Here is an 18,054-nt window from a genome sequence, read left to right as displayed (position 1 = left end):
CAACTTGGCCAGGTGGAAGCCCTCGAGCAATGCTTCAGAAATAATCTACTTACAAAGAAAACACACAGACAGAAAAGGAAATCCTCCAATTTTCTTTCTGCCACACCTTCCACTCTGGGTATTTTTTGGATTCGGCAGCAACACTGTTACATAAAATGTTCCTCACAAAAAGAAATGCAAGGTCAGCTCCTGAGTTTTCTTTCAGTACTTCCCATGTAGTGCACTGTACAAAGCTGCTGCTCCTGTAAATCTGCATTTTGTTATTTCATAGAGTTGCTCATTAAAAAAGAAGTATCTTCAGCATGACTGTTCAAACACGAACCACATTTGCAGTTGTTTTTATATTAGTTCAGGAAAAAGAACACGTAGAAAATTCAAGAAGGAAAAATGCTATTTTCTAGCTGCAGCACAACCACATGGAGCACACAAAACAAGCACAATCAAGCAAAGACAAAAAAAACCCCCAACAAACAAAACTTTGAACTTATGGAAAAAAGAAAAAGCCCTTTTAACTTTCAGTTCCAGGTTTATCAAATATCCCTTTTATTTCCTATTTTGTGTTCCTCAGAAATGGATCCCTGCAACAGGGAGTTAAACTAGCACAGTACAGTAATGTGACATTAAAATAGCTAAGATATTTCTTGTATTAAAACATCCCAAAAACCACAAGCAAAGTTATGGGAATGGCAGGTGGTGGTGCGCAATTAAGATTGGCCCTGCCAGAAAAACAGTCCCAAAATAAATCTGACAGGTGAAACCAGCATCTAGAATAATGCGGTTCAAGCTTTTGTAAAACTATTAAGAGTAGAACACGACCATCTTCACTTCACTTCTTAATCTCTGTATTCTGGTTTGCTAACAAACTGCTGAGCAAAGCAACTCATTCTCCTCTCCTCCGCAGGCAGGAAGCCTCTGAAGAGGGAACCAGCAGCACATGACTTGCAGACAGATTCAGCTCCACGCTACTGTCTGAAACTTGATAAATTGTAGGGCTAGAACAGGTTTCAGAAATTCTAAGAAAAGACACATAGAACTGCCGTTTGGTTGTTTTAACACAATAGTCTCTGCCACAAATAATAAAACTTCCATGAGTAAGACAATCCTTCCAGCTTTAAACCCAAGAACTTGATACTGACATGTACAAAAGGGACTATTTTAGTTCATGGTGACCACCCATCAAGCTTGGCTAAAAACATTTCTATTGTTTTTAACAGCATGTCTCTACTGGACAGCCAAAGAGTTCAGAAGACAGACATACTCGCTGCAGATGTTTGTTTACAACATACATCAAAATGCTCCAGAGACATGAAAGAGCATGACGCGTTTTAGTTCTCCTTCGTTAACTGCTACATCACTGATGGGTTACCAAAATTACAGTGGAGAGCAATGAAGCTGCCAAATTCAAAGAAGAGAGGTCAATAGTGTATCCCTCCTTTTGTAAAATGAGTACCATCTCTTCATATTGCTGTAAGTTCCTGGATTCTTGACCACATTTTGCTAGTAATTGCTTTGATCTTAAAAGATACTTGCAGATTCCATAAGTGATCCATCATAATCATCGGTTATAGGCTTGAGCAAACTCGTTCCTCACCGCTGATGAGTTACAAAATATGTAAATATTGTTTAGCTTGTATCCACCACACTTAACACCACCGCTGTCTGATTTTGCCAAATGGCATTGGGTGTTGCTTTACTTTATCTGGAAGGGTGCATTATTCTGTGATTAACTCAAATTGCACTTCCCTGATGATAGCAACAGCATTTTATAATTACATGTATTTCATGCAAAGCTGCTTAGCTAAGTCTGCTTTCTTAATATGCATAAAAAACAAAGTCTGCAGTACAGGTACTTCACATTGTCCTACTGACATTCCTCAACCCACTCTAAGTGGTCTCTCCTACTGGGACATAAAGGGTCTGACACATCCTTGACTCTTTTTATAGAAGTCCTTTGCAAGCTGTTATTAAGAGCAGTGATGCCAGGCAGCTGCTTCTGCGATGCCCTCTCCTTTGCAAAAACAGCACAGAGGTCAAAAAACCTGGCCGCAGCTAGCATATTTAACTGCTACCGTGTAAGTAAAATTGAATAAAAATACTCCTCTGCTGTCTGGGCGTTTTTACTGTTTCAAGAAAAGGGGAGGTCAGAGTCATCGGTGTACTTATCTTTACTTTCCAATCTTTCCAATAGCTTTACTTACAATATTTATAATCCGTAAAGATTTTAGAACTGCTTGGGGAGAACAACCCATTGCCGTCAGATCAGGATAAATTCCTTCTTCTAACACGTACTGGTTACCAGAGAAATCTTCCTGGTCGTACACTATGCAGCTGCAGGAAGGAGGAGAAGAAATTGCCTCTTAAGAATTCTGTGCAAGCAAAATGCCAGATCTTCTCAGTCTTTAGTGAGAGCTACTACATTATTTACAGTGTTTTGTCCTGACAAACTGAAGACTGATGTGTAAACTGGAAAGCATTGTTCTCTGTAGTCTCTGTATGTGAAACTACTTCAGGTGTTAGAAGGCTGGTTGCTTTTTAAAAACTTTTACCATTTTAGTGATTTTGCAATATTCATCCAATGTAACTTACCTGCCATCTAAAATTTTGGAAGACTTCACAGCAAATGAACCAATACATCTTGTGTTTTTTTCAAATACTTGGCAGTTACCCTTGAATTCAGGCTCTGAAAATAACTGGACCTTAAAAAAGTTATAAACACACTTAAAAACAATTCAACCTTCAGTAACATGGCTCTACCCTTACTTTTAGAATTAGATTAAAACATATTAAAACACCCAGACCTCTTAAGTTACACAAATTTTTTTTGTTACATCTCCAGTGTTGCAGTCATTGTTGGAGACAGCAAGGTAACAATTACTTCTGGCTGTAAATCACTCAGGAACATATAAAATAATTAGAACAACACTAACAAAAGATAGGTCTTTGAACTATCTGCTGGAGGACATTTTTCAAGTCCCACATAAGGGCCAGAGAAGGCACATCCTTAGTAAAGGGTTATAAAAGGTTTTTCTTTAGACCATTAAATCCACTTGATCTCCAAAATACATACTCTTCCCACTAAATGAAAAGTATCTCTTAGAACATAAAGGGTGCAGAATCTTGGCAAAGTAGTCGGACAGCACGCCAACAGGCATGGTATATACTCCCAGGGCAGATGGGCTTTACATCCCTGTGACAGCTATAGTTACAGTCATGTCAGTCCTCCTTTCTCTGCTTGGAGGATAAGAGAAGATATGTCACCCAAAGTCTTTTGTCCTCATTAAAAAGAAAAAAAAAAATTTCTAAGCAGCGAACCTGCTAATTTGGTTAGAGGATAATTAACCCTGATCACACAGAAGTCATTCACATTATCACATGCCTACCAGCTTTATTCACTCTTAACAGAGATACGAGTGTGGGCATGTACGTACAGCATTCTCCAAAGAGGATCGTGCTGACGAAGGGTGCAGTCTGTTGACTCCCCAGCCATTACTACTTTGTTTCCTCAGGATAAGGTCTTAATAGGCACAGAATGTATAGATGCAAATAGTTTTTCATGTACATGGCTGAAAATAAGCAGCCTTGAGATTTTTATTCCCCAAGGTTTATACATTATCCCTACACAGGAGATTCCAGTGAGGCACGCTGCTACTGAGCAACGAGACAGCTGAGAGTTTTCTCCCTAGATTTTAGTTCTATGACATACTCACCATTTTGGCTGAAACAAAAATAAAAGTAACTTTGTACAGGTGAAAACATGAAAAGGACCACCAAAGTATGAAAGAAGCCACCCATTAGCCTCACTGCGAAAACTATTTATTAATACATACACAGAGGAGATAGTCCAACATAAAAATACGTTAACTCACTGAACAGACAAACTCTCCCTGTCATTTCCTTCCTTTAACTATTGACAAGGATGACATTAACTTCTAAGCACAATTCAGCAGTATTTGTGAGTGAAGAAGAGTCCCTTCAAGTGCAACCACCATTAGCAGAACTGTTAACCAGAGAGCTAGGTCCAAAAAGAATTAAGTCCCAACTGTACCACAAACAACATCATCTGACTTGCAGAGCCCTTCCCTCAGCAACAGAACCCAGGTACCTGCACCTCTGCACAGAAGGCTGCCGGCTCCAGCTCCTCAGAACAACCACCGATACCCTAAACCAGTTCACTTGCCTGACCGATACATTGCCCATGCCCTGAGAAAGTTCTGGTGGCAGCCATATATTAAATCCCACTGTCCTTAGGCCTTAATGTGCCTTAATTAAGCAATTTAGAAAGCAGCCTTCCTTCACTTGCAGTTTTCACTCTTTGTCTGACTAGTTAACCATCCCTGCAAATACATGGGTGTTACACCAGGAAAAAGGACATTTCTTTTATTTACATGTTACAGATGTTGCACAGTATGTTTCATGCACTTTAGGGAAGTGTCTTACCTTGACTTTACCCCTTTCGCTTCCAACAATATCCTGCAAAAGTTTGGAGGGGGATAAAAAGGGAAAAAAATATTTTAAACAGATACAAAATAACGAACATAGAAAAGTTTACTATTATTGTTTAAATAATGTAAATAAGTTCAATTTGATAGAAAACATATAGCTCCAAATACTTCAGAGAAAATTGCAAAACATGTAAAATGAACTCCTTACCATAATGATGGGTTGAACTGAAGATATTTTGCAGTTCTTTCCCCCCCATGCCTCAATGGTGGGATATAGCCCTTTAGCCAATACATACTGTTCCCCCGTAAACTCAGGATTCTCATAAGCCACCCATCTAGGACAGACAGAAAAAGAGGGTGATGGGTAGAATGCACATTACTGTTCCAAAACACAGGTGTGTATATTCATTACTGTTTTAATGTAAGAACAAATGAAAAATTTCTCCCCTCAAGTGCCAACTGTGATGTTATTAAAACTCTGAACAAACCTGTACAGCTGACACTCCAAAATCCATGCAAATTTCACTTCTATTCACTCTACTATGTCAATATTAAGCAGAGTTAATTAGCAAAAGCAGACAGGTTCAAATACTTCACCTGCTAGATACCCTAAAAGCTATCTCCAGTAAGAATATTTTTAGATGTTTCATAATTCTATTATTTTATCTTATCAAGTTATTCTCTAGAAAGACAGAAAAATAAGAGAAGACTTTTTTTTATAAAACTAACTTTCAGAATCATCTGGGCAGTAAAGGTAGGAATCTTGATTTTTAATGTTTTCTGTACCTACAGTTGAGTTGTGTTCAAGCAAACACACACTGCAAGGTAAAGCTGAGCTGCAACAACAGCCTTATATGTTAATAAGTGCAGGCTATTCCCTGATAGGAATCGCACTGCAAGTTAAGCATTAAAATCATCACAAATTTGACCAGATCAATGTACCTCAATTCAAAGCCCTTACTGTAACTACTCAGTCAGATCCCATGCCTGACACAGGTCACCAACTCAGGTTTCTGCATCACAGAATGTTGGAAGGGACCTCGAAAGACCATTTAGTCCAACCCCCCTGCCAGAGCAGGATCCCCTACAGTAGGTCACACAGGAACAGGTCCAGGCAGTTTTGAAAATTTCCAGAGAAGGAGACTCCACAACCTCCCTGGGCAGCCTGTGCCAGTGCTCCGTCACCCTCACAGGGAAAAAGTTTTCCCTAATATTTTTGTTGAACCTCCTGTGCTCCAGCTTGTACCCATTGCCCCTTGTCCTGTCCTTGGACATCACTGAGAAGAGCCTGGCTCCGTCCTCCTGACACTCCCCCCTTGACATATTTATAAACATTCATGAGGTCACCCCTCAGCCTCCTCTTCTCCAGACTAAAGAGACCCAGCTCCTTCAGCCTTTCCTCACAAGGGAGATGTTCCGCTCCCTTCATCATCTCTGTGGCTCTGCGCTGGACTCTCTCAAGCAGTTCCCTGTCTCTCTTGAGCTGAGGGGCCCAGAACTGGACTTTCTCTGGAGCTGAGGGGCCCAGAACTGGACGCAATACTCCAGATGTGGCCTCACCAGGGCAGAGTAGAGGGGCAGGAAAACCTCTCTCGACCTACTGGCTACTCCCCTTCTAATACACCCCAGGATGCCATTGGCCTTCTTGGCCACGGGGGCACATTGCTGGCTCATGGGCATCCCGCCCATAACTTCTGTCTCAGTCAGAATATGCCTTTTTGAAAAACACTGAATTTTTGACATGCACACTTGATGTACTAGAAAAGCAACCAAATCATTACATCTCCCTCTCTCTCTAAAGTTCAATTACCTCTGCAGTGCTTTATTTCTAGTCTGAAGTATCTGCTGTCAGCTACTCTACTACATTCAATAAACCTGCTATTAGGACATTCTTCTAAGCTGGCTCCAGACTGAAAGCCCAGATAAAGCATTCTCTCTTAATCATTACCTTCGGTTTTCGGATAACCTGCATAACCTTTGTTCCATTTCACTGGTAAGACTTTTCAAACTTTCCCATAATTACATTCTGGCTCTTTTTTAAACTCATCCTTTTTTTTGTTAGTGGTGGGTTTTTTTGTTTGTTTGGGGGTTCTTTCAGTGCCGATACTGTAACTGACCACAGCAATACCTGAGTTTCATTCGTTATAGTTATGCAGGGATCAGGACATCTTGCTGGTTCCTGATTCCACAAGATAATCTTCTACTCACCGTCAACCAGCTTTTAATTGTGGCCAGTTTGTTGCATAACGGGTGTATGTTGGGTTATGCCAAAACCCACTTTCAGTGCAGTCTTCTTACAGCGTTTCAACACTTAGCAAAAATTTTCTCACCATAAAGCAACAAAATGATACGGAACTTGTAATTTGCAGTGGAGGCTAAATAGCCATCTAAATTCACCATAAAATGATATATGTGTGTCAGGCAACAGGATTCTTTTAAGCTGCAGTTTTATTCCAAGAGCAAATGCCTGAGTCTCTGCACATACAAGAAATGGGGTAACTTCAAAATTAAATAAAGTTGCATCAATATATATGTGCTGAAAGCATGAACTTTGTATTATTTGTCCTTGGCAAACATTTATCATTATTCACATCTCTTGGTTTGCCTCAGATATGATCAATTATTCTAACTTGTTATGCACCAATTACTTAAGGCATGTTTCAAGGCACATTTCAAAATCACCTCATAGTAATTCATCAAAGAGACACTGGTATGTGCAATAAATTGAGCGGACAGTTCAAATGTTTCAGGTGTGTCTACACCTGTACGCCACACACACCAAAAGCTGCAAAAATTCTTCGGCAGACGCTCATTAGATTTTTCAATGCACAAATGCCAGGGTGCAACTGCAGTGCACATGCTGATGTTGAAATCAAGGGGATTTAAATAGTACCACTAAGTACCACTCTCCTATGCAAGTCAGCCCATGCAGTCAGAGAGTCTGTAGAGTCAGGGTTTACTGGTGAAGCACTTGTGCTTTTCCACTTCATTCATGAGCACATACAAGCCGCTGAGAGTAGTAATAACAACATCAAGGACAGGCAGCTGAATTCAGCACCAGCTAAACCTGTCAGACCTCAAAACTACCTCTAGGAAGGAGCACTGCCTTAATCCAACCTCTGACTTAACACAAAGGCCTAAGAGCAAGCTGTTGCCTCAGTATCTGGCCGAGAGAGTTATGTCCCAGCTGCCAGGCACCAGGAAAACTGAAGCACCACTCTGCAGCACAGGAACGACAACTCTGCCCCACAGGGAGCGAGTTCTCCTAATGCAACAGTTTTTGTAACCCTCAGCCCTAAAAATTGCCTAGTTAGGCTGAGCAATAGCCTCATCCCAGGTTGCTAGCAGGATGGTGCTGGAGATTTTCACTCCTCTGTACCAACCATGCCCCTGGAACCAGAAATGTAGAGAAAAGTGTTTATATATTGCTATTACTGTTTCATGCACAATACCCTTCTCTAAAGCCTTTGATAGATGATCTCTAGGAAGTGCAGCTCCAAATAAGCTCTCGAAAAACAGTCAAGAAAAGAACCAGACACACATGACTTGCCAAAAATCAGCTTTGCCCATGGTTAGTCCAGGATTCACATTATCTAACTTTATCCTTTAAAACATTGGCCATTTCTCATCAAGTACACTCTCTCTAAAGTTAGGTGAGAGGGGTAATCCTCCTTTCTGAATTGCTGACTCACACAGAATCACACAGAATGTTCAGAGTTGGAAGTGACTTCAACAGGTCATCTTGTCCAACTCCCTGGCCAGAGCAGGATCACCTAGAGTAGGTCACACAGGAACGTGTCCAGGCAGGTTTTGAAAGTCTCCAGAGAAGGAGACTCCACAACCTCTCTGGGCAGCCTGTGCCAGTGCTCTGTCACCCTCACAGGGAAAAAGTTTTTCTTAATGCTTTTGTGGAATCTCCTATGCTCCAGCTTTCACCTGTTGCCCTCTGGAGGTCACCCCTCAGCCTCCTCTTCTCCAAGCTAGAGACCCAGCTCCTTCAGCCTTTCCTCACAAGAGAGATGTTCCACTCCCTTCATCATCTCTGTGGCTCTGCGCTGGACTCTCTCAAGCAGTTCCCTGTCCCTCTTGAGCTGAGGGGCCCAGAACTGGACACAATACTCCAGATGTGGCCTCACCAGGGCAGAGTAGAGGGGCAGGAAAACCTCTCTCGACCTACTGGATACTCCCCTTAACACACCCCAGGATGCCATTGGCCTTCTTGGCCACGGGGGCATATTGCTGGCTCATGGTCATCCTGCTGTCCACCAGAACCCCCAGGTCCCTTTTCCCCTACACTGATCTTCACCAGGTCAGTCCCCAGCCTGTACTGGCACATGGGGTTGTTCTTTACAAGTTGCAAGCCTCTACACATGCCCTTGTTGTATTTCATAAAGTTTCTCCCCACCCAACTCATTTTAGGATAGGACAGATCACTTAAATCCTAGAAGGATCTCTCTCAGCTATGGAAAAAATTGCAACACCTTTGTTCATCTAAATGCTACAGCTGTGAAAAGTAAGCTTCCAGGCACAGCAGCACTCCTTCAGGTCTGAAATAGAATCCACAATCTTTAAAGCTTAAATATTACAGAGACAATGGGTTTAAATTTGCCTATACATGCTAATCAGACAGATCACGAGGGGCTGGGAAGTTAATTGGCACTTGCAGATTTGTAGCATGATTAATAGAGAGCATAAGGTAATAAAATTCTGTTTACAGGAAAGAGAGAAAACAGGTTCTTTATCATACCCCTTGGTGTTTCTGAGTCCTAGTATCTCAGGGACCTGCAAACTTTAATTTTTTGAGTCTTTGACAGGTTTTTTTCAAGCTTTGGTTCAGCTCAGTTGAGCGATGGAGGGAAGTGGAAGCTTTGTTTGAAATATTCTCCCCTGGAGCACCCAAGGGCTCTTGCCCTTTTCAGTTCCCAGCGGCACTTTGTTCTTGTACCTCATGTCTCTTTAGTTTCATCCACGTCACCTCCACAAGCGCAGCTAGATTAAATTTTGGCTCCTGTAAATGAACTACTCATCACCTAACAACTTCCTTAGTATCACTATCCATATGTGCACTAGAAGCAGCCAATTCTGCACTGTGGACCATTCACTGGAAAATCAGGGGAAAACCAGGCTGATCACAGGGCCACAGTAAAACAAACGCCTACATTAAAAAAAAAAAAAAATCTGGAAAAGCTCTCTCACCAAGTTCAAAAAGGATCAACTAAAATACAGGGTTTTTTCCAGTATTTTTGGCAAAAGTTTGGTATGTTTATGGATAAAGAAAAGACACATTTCAAACACATAATTCTTGAGATTTTGATCACTATTAAATATAAGCTTGAAAAGTTTTTAAGCAGAGAGGAAATCAAAACTTACAGTTGACTTCAGTACTTGCTTAAACTTGTAAAGGGTGTTACCTGTTGCTATTAAATACTTTCATTTTCTGCCACTTAAATTATGCCAATTTGGAAGTAAAAATCAAACCCTGCTCGTAAGAAGAAAGGCCTCTCCTATTTTCAGGCAGTCTGGACTGCTTTTTCCTGCCCCAATGGCAGAAGAATATAATATCCTTGATTTTATGCTTGGCCAGTCTCTGAAGAATGCTGAGAGCAAACAATTTCAATTTTGAAAGAAGTTAATCCTCATAACCTTAGGATATTTTGGGGGGGATGCCTTTACAATAGATTTAGCAAAGAAGTTAGAATATTGCTGTGAAACATTCTTCAGGAACACAATAGCTGAAAATTTTAATACAGCTACTGCTTAATTACCCCAAAACAGAATATTCATCCCTTCAATGCAGAGGTGGGCAGTCTTCAGCATATAGTTTAAATATGCAGTTTAGCTTAGCTTTTGCTCAGTAGTATCTGTGCACTGCAGCGTGAGGCTTTCTTTGATATACTCTTTAAATTACTGAGCAATCAAATCACATAGGAAATACAGATCACCTGTTATCTGTTACTGCTATAATTGCTTACACCAGATACCTGTAGTTAAAGAATTGTTATGAGAGACTCAGGCTTCTTAATGTTGGGGCTTAAAACTTTTGACTTGTGAGGTTTTTTTAATGAGGCCTTTTCAATATGATACCAAGAAGGTTACTTCGAAATATTATGACAAACTTTTACTGACTCTGTCACAGTTCACTATGACATTATCTACATCACAGTCTAAACAGCTCAGGAAATTGCGCAATGGATTATTCATTATTCTGTGACAGATTTCTTAGAAGTAAAGGTATAAAAAACTTCTACTTGAACAGTTTCTTAACGCTTAAAACAAAGCATTTTTACTAACCAGCATGACTTAATGTGACTTTCTGACACATTAGCACTTAGGAAGACCACTACCACAAAACCTCCAAACACTCACAACTGCTTTGGAAACAAAAAGGTTGTATGAAGACTGTTAAAAGTTGAGTGCTACTCACCTGTTACGAACAACGCACCTCAAATTTTTAAAAAGCTTACTGCTGCAAATTACATCTTTAAGACAAGGTGAGATTACACAAGCAGTAGCAGAGTTCTGTTGGACAAGAGTTCTGTTCGTAATGACTTGTAGCTGCCTTTACCATCAGAACATTACAGTTGCTCTTAATTACTGGACTACTCAAACTCAAGCGTGATTCCTATCTCAGTTGCAACAGACACATTTGCCAGAACAACTACACAAAGGGCACAATATGTAACCCACAGTTTGCTTTCCAGCCTTCAGAGGTGACTTTCCCATGAATCTCCCTTGCATATCACAGAAGACAAAAGGGCACAGTGGCTTCAAAGGTCACCAGGCAGGAAAATAAACCCTCCTGCTGTCGCACCATATTCATATAAAGTGGCTTCAAAGGTCACCAGGCAGGAAAATAAAACCCCTGCTGTCGCACCATATTCATATAAAAATCAAAGGCATTCCTCTGGAATGCACTGACCTTGATTTCGCAATCTTTATCCAGACAAAACTTGCAGAGATATCACACGGGTAACACACAGAAAGATTTAGGGCGTGGCTGGGCAAGGCAGAGCTTCCAGCAAGTCACCTGCATACCAGGCAGGGAGAGAGACCGTATGTCGTCTAGTCTTATGGTTCTACTACTTTAACTAATTTTTATATCTGGAGACGTGATTGCTAATACTTGTATTTCCAAAATACTTTGATGCAGTCTGAAAGGCTGTGAAACTCAATCTGCAGCTGATGTACTGAATAAATCAAACAGTAAAGTCTATCACCTTATTAACTGCACGTGACAACATGAGTGCTGCAAAGAGTAAAAGTTGTTAAGTAAGGGCCATGCCAATGCAAAAACCCAAACAAAACAATAAACAACACCACCATGTTACTAAAACACTATTATCCTATAGGATTCACTGCAAAAGCAACGTTACTTTTCAAAAGCATTAAAGTCTCCTCAATACCAGAATGTATTAACGAGCATGGTAAGAGTTACCTCCACTTTACACACAACAGAGAAAGAGCAAGCAATCTGCCTCTTGTCAATCACAAGAAGCCAGGAAATTAGTTTCAAAACTGAGAATTAGTTCCATAACAATTTTGCTGTTGAAATGCTTAAAAACCCACAGCCACAAGCTATTTCTACCTCTGTTATGAAATGTCATCTCATACTTTCATACTTTGTGTATCAGTAAGTCCACATTTCCTGGGACCATCTGATATTATTGTGATAAGAAAACCAATTTACTGCACACATGTGCAAAAACTTTACTTTTCACATTCTGCAGACAAGGGCAGAAAATTTTATCTTAAGACTCCACAGATATCAAAAGTCAGAGTGCTGGAAAAATCTGCAAATACTATCAAATTCTAAAAAGAGTATCGCATTTAAAATTAAACAGCGATTAAAAATATCACTTACACGCCACTTAGCACATTTATAGACTGTGTCCTCAGCCCATATCCAGTGTCCTTCAAATTGGAAATAATTCCTAACACATTAATATTGGAACCCTTTGATCCAAAGTCCTTTTCACTGTACATTATCATATGGGAGCTTGTGAAATCCTGTTAAAACAAACAGAAGACTCATAAGGAAAATGCAAGGTGACATCCCGGTGCGCTCAGGAGATGCCAACCGCGTGTTCTTGGAACTTACACCAACAATCGGTCGCAGCGACTGCAACTCTTCATCATAGCCACCCCACTCCGTCCAGTCCTGATACGCTCCTTCTTCCAGCAAGTACTGGTGGCCTTCAAACCCAGGCTTCTCATAACCGACCCAACTAAACAACAACAGTAACAACAGAGTCTGCGTGTGAGGGCAGACAACAGCTGCTCCAGCTTTTTATGGAGCAGATACAGATGTGTGAAATTTGTTCTTCTGCTGTGAGTATTTTGCATATTTAACCAAGGCATTTATCTAAACCCCAAAACCAGGAAAACAAGGAAAATAAACAGAAACTGAATTTGTCCACTGTAATTGTCAGCCTATGGAGTTACTACTTCATTTGAAGCGGAAGTACCGCTGGTGTTTTTCCACACTTACACTCCTCCCAGTACTTTCAGGGATCCTACTGATGGAAGTGGAAGCCTTGTCTTTTCTTCTGATTCCTTGACATCAAGCATAAGGATCTCTGATTCTACTTCCACATGTCTCCCTTCAAAGAAAGGCTTTTCATAAACGATTACCTGCAGTGGAAACGAAGTAAAAGAAAAGCTGCAGATAGCTTGATAAATTCCAATGACAGCCTCTTTTGCATGGGCATAAAGAGGAAGAAGGTAAGATTATACAATTTAACAGTTGCATCTCTCTATTCTCTTCAACAGGTCTTTCCTTTGGAGATGCACCATGAGACCTGGAATGTTGATTACCCATCTGCATTATCCAGATAGCTGTTAATACTGTCATATATGTATGTGATGGACACATAAACACAACAGAAATTGCAGTTTCATAGTGTGGTCACACACACTAGAATCAGCCACTAAACCATCTGTAGTTGGCACACGATCAAGAAATATTTATCTACCCACACATAGCTCGTGTGTTAAAAAAAATGCCTTTGGACAATCAAATAAATATTGACTTTTACCTTTGGCTCTCCACTGAATTCAACTTTGCGACCACCCTGATAAAAAATGAAAAAAAAAAAAAAGACAAGTTGTCTATACTTAGTTATACAACTTACAGGCAACTGTAAGACTCATTAACTCTTTACAAAGACAGAATTAACAAGAAAACTTCCTTTAAGAACACAAATGAAAATAAGACAGCAAATTAAAGGCAGAAATGGATGCAATCAAATGTTGAAAGTTCAAGAATTTTATAGACAGAAAGTTTTTAAAAAGTTGTATTTCTGAGAGTTTTGAAAAATGTAACCACCTTAACAGATTACTTCTAACACATAAATGTAGGTCATGTAACTTGCAAGTAATAAGAATATTTTACCATTTTCAAGGGCCTCATGGACCTAATGTAGGCTTCCTTCTTTTCCCAGAATGCTAAATTAGGATATTCACCGGGCTCCAACATTAAAGGCACTCCCTGGAAACCAGGTTCTTCATAAATTAACCATCTAAAGGTGAGGGGGCAGGGAAGAAAGCAAAAGATAAAAATTGCAAAACATTTCCGAACAATACGAACAAGACAACATGCTTGCTTTAGAAAAAATGTCACTGTATGGTTAATAAAACTTAGTTTCCCTACCATCAAAACTGTCAACTACAAGCTGGCATACTGGCAAACTTCTGCACCTGTGCAGGAGCCACTAATAATGCACGTGCTTTGTTCTGAACAGGCTAAAAAAATCCCACTATATTGAAGAGACAGTTAAGAATCTGATTCCGTCTTATCTGAAGGTAACTCAAGTTTTAGACTGAAGCTTCAAGACTTAAGGTTACTCTGCATTATTTTTAGAACATTTTTAAAACATGCAGAACCAATTTTCAAGAGGTTGAAAAATCTCACCTAACCTAAACTTGGTTTCAAAATCTATTCAACAGAAAAATCAAAACTTGTGTTATTTACTAATACACAGAAAAACCGGAGGTCTCCTTAGAAATCTACTTCCTTATGGTTTGTATGTGCTAATAAATCTGCTTTGAAAGATTCCTGATTTGAAGAGCAAAAGTAGTTTTCCGAAACTTTTTCAAGAAAATCTTAGCCAGTAATCACTTAGTGGAAAAAAATAAGCATACTGTAGATATCTGCCTAAGGATGGCAGCAATGTGTTTCTTCCAGTTAAATTTACTGATCTCTCAGAAGTGAGGCACAGAGCACTATAAAACACATACTAACTGGGAACACCTTGTGCAGTCAGCCCTTTTATCATGTAAGGAACATAATGCATAAATCTGGTGGTATCAGGAAGATGTTAAAATAATCTGTCGCTCTATCATGCTTAAAAAGCAGATTCCAAGCTGACATAAACCGGCACAAGCTGGTACAGTTTCACTATAGATAAACAAAACCAAGACAGGTAACAAGAAACAAACAAGGTTTAGTTTTACAGCTGTCTATAGCCAAACACGTGATATATTCCATGTCCTGACGCTGCACCGCTCAGTAAGCCTTCAACTTACAGCCACAAGTGCTGTTTTGGGGCCAGTTCTGTCTAATGTCTTTATCGATGATCTGGATGAGGGGATCAAGTGTGCCCTCAGCAAGTTTGCAGACAACACCAGGTTGGGCAGGAGTGTTCATCTGCTCTAGGGTAGGTAGCCTTTACAGAGGGATCTGCACAGGATTGACGGGCTGAGGCCAATTGTATGAAATTCAACAAGGCCAAATGCCAGGTCCTGCACTTGGATCATAACAATCCCAGGCAGCGCTACAGGCTTGGGGAGGAGTAGCTGGAGAGCTGCCCAAAGGAAAAGGACCTGGGAGTGCTGATCAACAGCCCGCTGAATATGAGCCAGCAGTGTGCCCAGGTGGCCAAGAAGGACAACAGCTTCCTGGCCTGGATCAGGAACAGTGTGGCCAGCAGGACCAGGGCAGTGATTGTGCCCCTGTACTCAGCACTGGTGAGACTGCACCTCAAGCCCTGTGCCCAGTTTTGGGCTCCTCCCTACAAGAAAGACATTGAAGTGCTGGAGTGTGTCCAAAGGAGGACAATGAAGGTGGTGAAGGGTCTCAAGAACAAGTCCTGTGAGGAGTTAGGGAGCTGGGGTTGTTTAGCCTGGAGAAGAGGAGGCTGAGGGGAGACTTGATCCCTCTCTACAACTCCCTGAAAGGAGGCTGTAGCGAGGTGGGGGTCAGTCTCTTCTCCCAAGTAATGAGTGACAGGACAAGAGGCTCAAGTTGCACCAGGGGAAGTTTACACTGGATATCAGGAAAGACTTCTTTGCTGAAAGGGTTGTCAAGCACTGGAACAGGCTGCCCAGGAAAGTGGCTGAGTCACCAACCCTGCAAGTATTTAAAAGTTGTGTAGCTGTGCTGCTTAGGGACATGGTCTAGTGGTGGACTTGGCATTGCTAGGTCAATGGTTGGACAATGACCTTAAAGGTCTTTTCCAGTGTACACAACTGTGATTCTAACGCTACTGCAAGAACTTATAAGACATGGAAGACCAAGGAGACAGTACAATCAGATGATAAAGGTGCATTGACTCATTTTTGTTGGCAGCTTTTAGTAAACAACAATTAAGCACAAACACTGGCAAAATTTAAGAAGATCCAACCACACTCACATGGCAACATGACTCAGAATCAGAGCCTCCCTCAACTGCCAATACAGGGAACTATGCTATGACTGCAAACTAAAGGAAAGAAAAATCCCTGCAACATGCAAAAAAAGTAGCAACAATTTATTGCACTTCTCATGCAAACAGTTGGCAGAATCGACTTCTTTCTACACTGGACTAATGAACTGGCATGAGAAAGATTATTTTTCAGCTGTCTGCTTTGCTTCCTAGTGCAAGTATCAGTCTGCCTTCCCTCACAGGATCCAAAGGCAACTGAGAGTAATTAAGACTGTAAGACCTTACACAGATTTAGTGCAAAAAATGCTGTCACACTGGCGCAAAATAGGGACCCATCTGAAGTCTTAGAGATGTACAATTTTGTAATTTCACTATTCACAGAATGCTTTTAAGCAAGGACATAAACAAAATTAGAGCGGTAGATGAAGCCAATTGATAATCAACCTCCAAATAACATCCGATTTCACTACTCTTGGCAGACATGTAACTTGTATTAAGCTTGCAGTTCAACAGAAATTACCTCCTGCCAAAGAACCAACTACCTGGACACCTCAAAATTTTCTGACATACCACCTGAATGCTTCCTTTTTTCCCCAAATCCAGGTGTGAAAGATCTCATCAGGTAAAATACCTTTACCTAACAACTAAAATGCACCATCTATCACATGGCATATTTGAATACATCCTTTTAGTGGTATGTTAGCACTTGCTGGTAGCTGGGCAGGTTTTGGCAATTAAATAGACCATTTACAGCAAGGCAAATGCTGTCAGTGCCCAAATATAACACAGTCAACAGGTAAGAACCACGATCCATACACCCTGTAGAATGTTCTGCAGGACCCAACAACACCGACAGTAGTTCCTCACTTTTTCTGAAAACAGCCCCCCTCTTCTGCATACTTTTCCCAGTATCACTTTGAAAAATATTTTCAGTACCAATTTGCAAGTTTGTTCATTATCAAAACTACCATTGGTACAGTGCCTGGATTGTTCCTTAGAGGTCTCCTTTCTTGTAAAGGCTTGCTTAGTTCATGGCATATGTTGCACTCCTAAGTCAGATGGGTAGGTATTTTCAGGGGACACAACACATGTCCTAAAGATCACCATAAAAACAGAGATGCGGTGTGAAATACAAGAACACTTTCGAGAGTCCACACGTGACACGTAAGTCTTATTTTCTAATACAAGTGCTTGAAAAATCTTGTTCTTTTAGTACTATGACTTTAGAGGGAAGCAAGTAGGAAACGTGGTCTTACTGTAACAGTTCATCACCCCCAACTCTCACTTACAGTAAGTTTGCCTGAACAAGAAAGAGCAGGAGAGGCAAACTCATTCCTTTGCTACAAATACCTAAGGCTTACTCTGTCTCTACTACATGCAAGCAGAAGAAAAACTCGCTCTGACAAAATATTTTAAGAGGTCAGCCTCTCCAAGGGCGAAGCATTACAATGATGTACTAATACTACTGTCAACAAATACTGCTAAAATATAGGACTAGAATAAATATAGCCTGCTTGCATGTCTGACAGGTGTAACCAATGGTTTAAAGCCAAGTGCTCTCATAGCAGGACACGTCCATACAGAATCACGCACTTACACGCCCCAGTGTACTTTGATAGAACAAGTCTTCTGAGTGGTGCCGAACACCCCCGTTTCTTCAGTGTCATCAAAAAAGGAAGTCACGATTCCTAACCCTTCAGGCTCGGTATACAAATCAATTCGGCAAACCCTGTAATCCTGAAAAATGAAGATTGCCATCATCACTTAAATCTGTGCTGCAAGTTCTGTAATTAATGCGGATAACTAAATCAATTTTGAAACACCTGTTTAAATTGTTTTCCCCCTTGCCAATTACTACTGCTATTGGATGCCTATAATAAAAGTGTAACTAGGTCAGCTCGCCTGTCTCTATTTGGACCACCAAGACAGTTAGCCAATCTCTAATCACCATTAACATTGTTTACTTTCTG

General features: G+C 40.7%; 1 protein-coding gene across 1 annotated transcript in view; it reads right to left on the bottom strand.

The window, feature by feature from the left end:
- The window catches only part of AIM1 (absent in melanoma 1), a 43,782-nt gene that overhangs the window by 11,448 nt on the left and 14,280 nt on the right, over positions 1-18,054 (bottom strand). The window contains exons 7-16 of the mRNA XM_009879386.1: positions 17,682-17,821; positions 13,834-13,960; positions 13,478-13,513; positions 12,931-13,073; positions 12,541-12,667; positions 12,304-12,449; positions 4,651-4,777; positions 4,438-4,470; positions 2,587-2,696; positions 2,199-2,328 (exon numbers count right to left, since the gene is read on the bottom strand). Of these exons, the coding sequence (XP_009877688.1) occupies positions 2,199-2,328; positions 2,587-2,696; positions 4,438-4,470; positions 4,651-4,777; positions 12,304-12,449; positions 12,541-12,667; positions 12,931-13,073; positions 13,478-13,513; positions 13,834-13,960; positions 17,682-17,821 (1,119 nt within the window). The remainder of the gene's footprint in view (positions 1-2,198; positions 2,329-2,586; positions 2,697-4,437; positions 4,471-4,650; positions 4,778-12,303; positions 12,450-12,540; positions 12,668-12,930; positions 13,074-13,477; positions 13,514-13,833; positions 13,961-17,681; positions 17,822-18,054) is intronic.

The sequence above is a fragment of the Apaloderma vittatum genome, unplaced genomic scaffold (assembly GCF_000703405.1).
Source record: "Apaloderma vittatum isolate BGI_N311 unplaced genomic scaffold, ASM70340v1 scaffold14202, whole genome shotgun sequence".
NCBI lineage: Eukaryota > Metazoa > Chordata > Aves > Trogoniformes > Trogonidae > Apaloderma > Apaloderma vittatum.
Note: the sequence above shows the minus strand (reverse complement) of the source record. Positions and strands in the feature narration are given on the sequence as shown.